The sequence below is a fragment of the Terrapene carolina genome, unplaced genomic scaffold (genome assembly GCF_002925995.2).
Source record: "Terrapene carolina triunguis isolate 2854851 unplaced genomic scaffold, T_m_triunguis-2.0 Scaffold33, whole genome shotgun sequence".
Taxonomy (NCBI): Eukaryota; Metazoa; Chordata; order Testudines; family Emydidae; genus Terrapene; species Terrapene triunguis.
The window spans coordinates 1,417,429-1,427,003 of record NW_020664384.1 but is presented as its reverse complement, the minus strand read 5'-3'; the positions used below and the strand labels follow the sequence as shown (position 1 = coordinate 1,427,003).

The 9,575-nt window shown below is 43.6% G+C and overlaps 1 protein-coding gene across 1 annotated transcript; it reads right to left on the bottom strand.

The window, feature by feature from the left end:
* Positions 1–339: 339 nt before the first annotated feature.
* LOC112103086 (A disintegrin and metalloproteinase with thrombospondin motifs 1) lies at positions 340–8,866 on the bottom strand. The gene is made up of 9 exons (XM_026652405.1): positions 7,865–8,866; positions 6,318–6,664; positions 5,766–5,898; positions 5,205–5,372; positions 4,588–4,874; positions 4,205–4,391; positions 3,904–4,079; positions 2,861–3,036; positions 340–2,483 (listed from the first exon to the last, which is right to left on the bottom strand). The coding sequence occupies exons 1-9, from the start codon at positions 8,448–8,450 to the stop codon at positions 1,742–1,744; spliced, it is 2,802 nt and encodes a 933-aa protein (XP_026508190.1). The 5' UTR covers positions 8,451–8,866; the 3' UTR covers positions 340–1,741.
* Between the last annotated feature and the right edge of the window lie 709 nt (positions 8,867–9,575).

The following is a 9,575-nucleotide window of genomic DNA, read 5'->3' as shown; positions in this document are numbered from 1 at the left end:
TGCAGGCAAATTAGCTAGTTTTGTAGAAATGTTGTTGGTTACAAACACAAGCTGACAGAACAAGTTCTGTCCCATCTGTAAGCCGATTAAAGTCAATAATATCAATTAACTCATATGCCATTTTTTCCCCTAAAAAAATGAAATCACTGCTGGGCACCTTGTTGGTGTTTAAAGAACAAAACCCAAGATTACTCTTTTACCATGGGAAAAGTTTTCAAAAGCACCTATAAAACTTAGGCTCCTACATACCTTAGTCACTTTTGAAAATGTTACTCTAGACTTTAGGTACTTTCACTGGAGTAAAAAAATCAATATATAAAGTAGAAATAAAAAACACAATTTCAAAAATTCATAGTGTTCATTTATTACCTCTAGTAACATATTATTATACTGTATAAATACTCTATCCTTGTTATATGTCCTTTTAAAAAAAGCGATAACTTAGAAGATCACAGGAAGTATAAAAATAAATAGGTTCATTATACGCATTTATTACAAACTATAACCCTTCCCAGAAGGTAAAGAAATATAAAATACTTATAAAGTACATATAATCTATAGTAATATATTTTACTATATACATATGGAAAGCCATATTCTCTCATAGTCTATGGACTGGCACAAACTTTTAATTAAGCAACTGCTAGTGTACTGCTGTGGATGGACCCGCTATCCTTCAGCTTTGTCTTTCCCGCCTTATAAAAGTGATTTGAGCACTATAAAAATATTAGATGTCATATATTAGAGATTCCCATGCATATTGGGAATTTCTTTTTCCTTTGATCTGTCTCTAGCATAACACAAATAAGTAAGCTAGTGTGGGCCGGAACATGGTAAAAAGTTAGAACTTGAGACAGCGCTCAAACCTTCACTGTCATAACTTTGATTGACAGTATGGTAGAACCAAAGTTGAACCAGAGAAACCAGTGGTTTGGTCAGGAGGCACCAAAAGCAACAACTTTTAGAGAGTACCTGTTCCATGGAGATTGCCACTTATTCCAGCTTTGTAGGTTACGCATGTCACAATGACTACATCGGCATGGATGAGAGAAATGGATAGAAACATTGGGGTGATACAAAGATGCTTAAAAATAGAACATTCTAGTTGTCTGCAGGTTAAGTTAGGCTAAGTTAGAATGATTGTTCTTGATATTTTTGACTCTTTACTTGTGGAGAATATGGCTTTATTTTTCTATAAAACTAATCTCTGAAACAATAGCAGCCATGAACAATGTAGTTGAAACTCCTTTTCTAATCCTGTTTTTTGTCCTTTGTGAGGTAGGTAAGCTTTGACCAATTATTTTAAGCTTAGACAAAAGCTATTTTCTCCCTCCTGCCCCCCATCCCAAGCCACCCACATAAAAAACCTAGGGACTTGAACAGTACCACAACACAAATCTAAAGGGGGGGAGGGGAATCTGAAATGTTTACTTAAACTCAGTTTGGCCCCTGCTTGTTTTCTTTAACTTGTAACTGACTTAAAAAGGAAATTATAATGCCTTAGGGCTTTATCTACTGAAGATGAAAGAGTCAGTGACATTGGCTTGCTAAGCTATCAAATCTGCACTTTGCAGGATATTTTTATGATGCAACACCACCCTAAAATTATTTGTACTGTCCCCTCTCAATGAATCCCCACCATGACTTTTATATGCAAGATACACATGCTCTCTCTAACTCTCTTGTTTTCAGTGCACTGTTCTGGAAAAAAAAATCTTTAGCTTTCCCAACTGAATACTGTTTAAGTGCACTTTGTAACATTGCAAAAGTCTATTAAATGTTTAGGTTTCTTTGAAGGGTCACAGCTTTCTTGTGGCAACATACTGCCATCATAAGACATACATTTTAATAATCTCTTCTTGAATCCTTTCCCACATGTCTTAGAACATGGTGACCAGTCTCCCAATTGCCACTGTGGGCAGGGCATGTCTGCACATGGTCGGAGATCATTTGGTTTGAGTTCTTTTGCACAGTCTGTGGCAGACTGCCCATTAAGGTCTCTGCATTTGACAGATCTTCTTTGCCAACCGGACCCACATGACTTTGAACATTCTCCCCATTCTTCAATAACCCATTCAGATAAGATGGTCTCCTTGATGGCATTAAAAGATTCTCTCTTTTTGCTGGAAGCTTTCTCAGACCCAGACTGTAGTGGTTTCTTCACAAAATAGGTATATTTGATTTTAGGTTGAGGTGAGTCACCCACAGTCAGAACCTGGATAGTTAAAGGTTCCGTCAGTGGGCTGAAACTGCGGATTCTTTCCAAAGCTGCAGATGAGCCACTGTACCTCAAAACACTGCCTTTATAAGTAATGTCTTGTTCCAATGTCGATAGAGTGTAGTCACCATTAAGAATATATGTGCCATCAGCAGCTTTAATAGCAAGGAAACTGCCATCATGTCGTGAACCCCTGTTATTTCGTTGCTTAACTTCAAGGTTGGTTGCTCCAGCAGGAATGGTGACAACATCATGATAACCAGGTCTACAGGGAACAAAATGCAAATATTGAGTCCTTAGTCTTCCACTGATTAAGGCTTCAATTTAGCAAAACACTAAATTTTGAGCTTTATCTTATACATATGCTCAAGTCCAATTAACTTCAATAGGACACGAGCATGTGCATAAATGTTTTGTTGAATCACATCCTAAATTACTGCTACAATACAGGAGGTCTTTGTATGATGCACTTAATTTAATTGGGATTTTACTTTAAAAATTATAACTAATCAACTGATTTGAAAAGATTAATTTTCAATTCTAAGAGTAAACTGAGCCAATACCGGTCTTTGAAACGGAAAGGTTATTTTGCAAGATATTAACTACTGCAGATGAAAAGAGTAACAGTATTTGTAAACTCACTTTGCACTAACAAGTGTGCCCGACACTTTCTTACAGGTAGATCCATTGCCTCCACAGATACCACATTTGTCAAATTTCTTACTGGAGCCTATCATACGATCACAACCAGCCTTTACACATTGTCCCTGCACACAGACAGAAGTGGAATCTGGGCTACATGAGGTGCCATCCACAACCTTTAAAAAAATTAAAAAGTAATAGTACCTTTGATTAGAACATGGACATTTTATTTGCAAACACTGATAATAAAATTAAAATATGGATGCAACAGGTCTCCCACCCCTTCATATTCTGAAGATAGCTACTGTTGAAAGTAAAACTTATTCATTTAAAGTATGCAGTGCTACTTCATTCCATTTGCAACACTGAAACTCAGTGGTAACATGAGAAATTAATTTAATGTCAGTGTTTATCAAAGGGACAACTTTAAATGGTTTAAGCCCATATAAGGGAGGACATTGCTTCCTAAAGCCGGTTGGGTCAGTCTTGGGCCATGAAGCATAAGGACTGATAGCCCTTTCAACAGTATCCTACCTAGCATATAGCTGTAGAAGCTAGTCTTAAAAAAGTGTATTTATTTCTTATTTTAATCTTGCTAAGCCATTGGTTCCCAATTCCACTGCCGAAATATATTACATTAAAAAGTATTTCCTTTTGACCGTTTTAATGTTAGCCTTTTAGGAATGTGAGACAAAGAGCTGATATTTAATCTGAGGCTGAAGGACCTATGAAAAGTTGAATAAAATAATAGAAACACAATGTTCTGTAAAAACCCCAGTATAATAAAATGTGATGAGTATGTGAGTTTAAAAAGCTGTGACTGAGTTTGAAAGCAGCATGTCCACATATTTAAATCTAGTTTGTATTGATGGGATTAGACTACCTGTAGAACAGAGGAAGGGAAAATCTGGCTAAGATGTTTTAAAAGCTTGTGATTACAATATTTTAGTTTGCACATCCTTTGACTCCACTTTAAAAAATAATCAGAAAAGGTAAGAATTCCTGCTTAAAATTTAATGTATAACACGTATTTTAAAACATACCTTAGGTTGCAGAACAAAGAAATATCCGGTGCCTTTTGCTCTGCAGACAAGTTTGCATCTGTCCTTTGGAGAGACTCCAGCAAACTTGGGTGTCCATTCCACTGCAGGTCCACTTCCAAAAGGGGATTTGGAAATGTCATTGTGTGTTTCACACTGTTCTTCTCTGAAAGTTTTGCCTATACATAAGAGAAAAATTAGTTAGACATTAGATCTTCATCTTTAATTGTCTTGCCCCCTCCCCCATCATCTCTCCTGCCCCCAACATCCCCTTCCTCCATGTCAAAGATCAACTCCAACTTACCATTATTATCTGGACAGTCCTCAATATTACACGATCGGTATTGCACCCGTTTGCCTTCACAGTACTTTCCTCCATTCTTTGGAACTGGGTTATCACACTCTCTAAAGGAGTACTGCACTCCACCACCACATGTCCTTGAGCAGTCTCCCCAGGGTCCCCATGATCCCCAGCCTCCATGGACAGGGGTCTAAAATGATAAACAACAAATTATATATATATATATAACAACCACACTAAAACTCTTAATTAAGTCGAGCCCCTTGCACAAGATTCCTTCTATGTTTTATTAGCTACCACCCTCAATTTACTCATTATCAGAAATCAAAACTATGTATCTTGTTGAAATATTATTGCATATTCTAGATTTTTAAAAAAATACTTACATCATAATGCTTCTTCTCAGTCTTGTTTACACACTTGCCATTCACACACCATTTCCCCTCTTCACAACTGGTGCCATCTGCCCAAGGAAAGTGTTTAGTCTGGCACACAAGCAATCCTCCAGAGATGCCAGTACACCACAAAGTTGTACACGTGCTGGCTGTGTCCGGACAATGTTTGGACTCATCTCCAAATGTAAACTGGCACTGCCTATTGGCATCATACAAAGTTCCAGGGAGATCAGAGGGAAGCTGTATAGGTTTGTGGGGCTTGTCCAGTAAACACTCACCTGGAGAAAAAATAGTAATCAATTAGCCAGTTTGAATGGGAAAAAAAATATTTTATTTGTTTGATTGCACTTAGCTTTTTTGTTCAAATAATTGTTCAGCCTTCATTATACCAACAATTCTGTGAACCAGTTAAAGACTTCTTTAATGTTACTGGCAGTCAAGTAAAAGCATAACCTGGTACTGGAGTTCTCTAACAGAAAGTGTTGTAGGGAGGGGACTGCTTCATTTTTAGTTTAGTTTTTATTTAAGTAGGAAGAAAACAAAGATACATTTAGATGCCACATAAACGCTAAGGGTACAAACTTGAATAGAAAGCTTAATAAACTTACCATGACCATTATCCAAAAATGTTGTAATCATGTAGGCACTGCACGGAGACCAAGGTTGGCTTCGATCCAGATTGGAAAGCATAGATGCCATCATGTGGGAATCCCGGCTTAGACCATTAATATTGGCACACTGCTTTGCATCGTCATGGGGCATGTTAAACACATGGCCTTTAAAAATAAATAAATAAATAAATAAAATTTTAGGAAGTTTGTTTTATGCATTAGCATATATTATTTAAATGTTAGTCTTGAACTAATCACTGAATGCATTTTAGATATTTAAAAGAATTATCTGAATAGTTCCAAAATTTTAAACAGATGCCAGCTTATTTTTGCTTGTCTCATTTGCCAATCTAAGAAAGATGGTGTTTCTGCAATTGCAGTCAAATCTACAGCTCCTGCAATCTGCCATATGCCATTGTCTGTCTACTACTGACAGACTTTAGAAGGAGTTGAGAACAGAACTGGACCCTACATACAGACCATTACATAATGAGATATTTACTTTATGGTATCAGACTAGTTTAAATTAATTCAAATCTCATGTCAAAGTTGAATTACCTAGTTCATGGGCAGTTGTGAAGGCAGCTTGCAATCCGTCGTCTTCTATGATAGAGCAACTGCGGTTTGGATCACAAATTGTTCCCACATCAGCCATCCCAAGAGTATCACATGTCTTGGCACCACAAAGGTCCTTTAAAAAAGAAAGCAGTTTCATTTAACCCAGTCAAACTTAACCTTGGCAAGAATCATTCAACCTTGGCAGTTTGCCTTTATTTATGGAAAGAGCATTAAGATTCAGAATTTCAGTAGATAATATGGCAAAATTCTCCTTTGGAAAATGCAAAAATGCTTGTACTTATTCCATAATTTCAGTGCTAAATCTTGCTAAATAATCCATATATTAAAACAGCAATATGCTGCATATAAAGTGCCTTTCATCTGAAGTAACAGAACATTACAAAAAGGTGGTTAATTATTATCCCACTTGTTTGAGTCAATAATCTCAGACAACTGAATCTAAATGTGATTTTTCTGAAGAATGTAATTAAAAATGTTAGGCTTGCTTTGTTTGTAAAAGGAAGACCAAACTTTTCCTCTCCTTTCCCTTACCTGTCTGGTAAAGAGGATTGCTGTGTCATAGTGCTCTGCGTGTCGGTCACTGGGTGGATTGTGTTGCTTTTGCCAACTGCAGAAGTTCCTTAAGGTAAGGGCAGCATTAGAAGAAACTTCAGGTCCCTTCTGCTCATCGTAGATGACCAGAATTTTTACCAACACCAGACTAATAGAGTTTCGGATACTGGGATGCTTGTATAATTTGGCTGCCACAGACAACAGAGTCAGGAGATAGTGCTTCAATCCACTGCCATGAAACTCTGCCATGGATTGGTCTGCTACAAGCATGGTTTCTACATAGCGAGGGCTGGACACAAATCTTTTTTTCCTTGTGCTTCCAGTTTCTATATTAAAAAAGAAAAAAGGGGGAAATTGCATATGAATAGCCTGTCCAGAAACATTACTATAAATGATTATAATAAGGAACTAGAACAAAATACAGTAACAAACAAAATTTGCATCTAAGGCAGGAAATATTTCACATTACTTTATTACTAAAGGCAGAATGACTGCACACCTACATTTGAAGTAGCGGGGTTTTGACCTCTGAAACTGAAACCTGAGCAGCTTTAACATAATCTCATCCACTAAGTTACTTTTGCTGATGCAGTAAAGAGCAACCTTGGCCAAGAGCGTATGAGGTGAGCCCTTGCAAATAAAAGGGTGACTCAGAAGTCTGAATGAGATCATTGGGCTCCACGTGGAAAGCACAGTGCAGTATTCCAGGCTCCTGCCAAGCAACCCGATTGCTACCGGGACCCTGCAACAGCACCGCCTCTTACCCTAGTAGGACACTGTGCCCTCCTCTGACTTTCAGTTCCACTCCTCTCTCCTCCCCCTTCCCATGTGCTGCTCCTGTCAGATGATTAAACTCCCCCATTCATACGCCCTTTCTGGGCTGTCAGGCACTGTAACTTCCCCTCTCTTTGCTGCACACCTGTGTCAGGGACATGAGTCGTTGTTGTGAATGAACATACTGTACATTAATTACTAGGGGGTGGGATTATTTGTATCAACATTTACAATAAATGTGCCTCTGCTTGGGTCTATATTTTGTTTACTCCCCTATTTAGTGAGCCAGAGTCTCTCTTCATTTACACCAGCGTAACTCAAATGACTTTAAAGGAGTTATTCCTGATTTTACGCACATGCAATTGAGATGACAGTCTTGGCTATAGTTCATCCATACACACACTCTATATTTGTAGGATATATGGTTTTTCATCGCACTAAACTTCTGTCCTTTTCCAAACCAACCTGCAGTACAGCTAGAGGTTACTGAGGGAGAAATACTTAATGTGCTGGGAGTACAAAAATATGTCTTCATCCCTGCCTGCGGGAATGTGCTCGGAAATGGAGGGTGGAATTGTCAAAAGAGCCAAAGGCTCATTTGAAAATCCCTCCCCAGGGTCTCTCTCTCTCCAACACGCACGAGATATTCACGCCCCTGAGGACGTGTCAATTTCAAGTCATCAGCCTGTCTGAGGCTGCGACGAGAGTAAATGGGAGAGAAGCTGCATGGGAGTCAACCTGGGTCCCAGTACCTGTCTGGCCCACGCGCTCCTGCTGTCCCTCTGCGGCCAGGGGGAAGCTCTGGTCTGTCACCCCGCACTTGGAGCCGCCGCTCTGGTGGACGCTGCTCTGCAGCCGCCGGCTCAGGAGGTGGAGCTGCTGCTGGGAGGCGTTGGCCGGCTGGATGAAGTACTCTTCCCCCTGCAAGTAGAAAGCCCCTCGGAGCCCCTCGCAGAGGCTGAGGGCGGCGGCAGAGCTCGGGTCCCGGTTGACGGTGCCGGAGTAGAAGCAGCGCGCCAAGTCGGCTGCGGGTTGGTTCCCGAGCGAGGCTCCCTGCTCCGGCACCGCCTCCTCCTCCCGGGGGCGGCTGCCCAAGTACTGCAGCCTGAAGTCCGGAGCCAGGAAGCTGCTGTCTGGCTCCAGCTCCAAGCTCAGCCGCTTCCCGAAGGCGTCCAGGCGATAGAGCCTCTTGGCAGCCGGCTCGGCGGCGGAGTCCAGCCGCACGGGCACGATCAGCTCCTGCTCCTCCCGCGGCCCGGGGCTGCAGCGACCGCCCGGGGGAAGGGGGCAGAGCAGCGCCGCCAGCAGCAGGGAGGCGAGCGGAGGGGCTGTCCCCATGCTGCACGCCGGTGCTCGGGCAGAGAGGCGCGGGGGGAGCGCAGGGAGCAGCTGGCTCGGGGGCGAGACGCAGGCGCCCGGGAAGAGGCTCGGAGCAGTCGCTCAGGGGGCTGCAGCAGGAGCGCGGCGAGGTCTCGGAGTCCCTACAGAGGAGGCGCTGCCCTTGCCATGGCCGGAGCGCAGCAGCAGTCGGGTGGGGAGGATGCTGCGGGGCGCAGGCGCTGGCTGGGCTGCCCCCTGTCCTGGCGCTGCCGAGAGAGTTGGTGGCAGGAGAGGCTCCAGCTGCCGGGCTCGGCGCGTCTCCTCTCCGAGTCGGGGCACAGCCGGTTGCAAGTCCGCAGCCCTGCCCGGCGTTCAGGCTTGTTGGGGGAGAGGAGGGGACGTCCCTTCTTTGCAAACTCGCTGGGCTCCGAGCGCCTCCGCGGTGCGGCGTGAGTGCAGGAGCCGGGGCAGCCGGGGCCGCCCTTTATGGGATTTGCCCAGGCAGCCCCCACCCCCAGACCCCACATCTCCCCCCGCCAGGCACCGCCCCTAGTTCAGAGCGGCTGGAGCGCTGAGCTCACTGCCTGCGCAACCGAGTAGCTGCTGCCCCCCTCCTTCCCGCCCATCGCCGCCGGGGCCTGGGTGCCCTTTGCTGGGCCGGGAGGAGCCGGGGCTGCCCCACACAAAGCGGGGTGAGCCAAGCCGACACTGCAGCCTCCTCCCCGCCCCCAGCCTGGGCTCTGCACGCTGCCAGCAGCCCAGCTTTTCCACGTCGGACGGAGAAGCCTGGAGCTGCTCAGGGCTGCAGCAGAGTGGAGGGAAGTGACAGGTTGCACAACCTCCCCCCATCCCTTCGTCCCCCTCCAAATTCCCCACCCGGCCTTTGTCGCTCCTGGGGAGCTCTGATTTCCCAGCCCCATTGTGTCGAAGTCGAACCACTACTTAAAATGCAAGGAGCACGAGAGGGGAACGTTGCTTTTTTCAGGAAAGCAGGTCTGGCCAGGTCCCCTGCACCGAGCCCCCTTTCCACAAGGGCAGCGATAACCTAGGCCACCCTCACCCAGTCGGAGTTAGGGTGGGTGAACTAGGCTAGAAGTGGCAAATGCAGCAGTTGAATTGTCAAGACAAATACTCCAGTAGTAC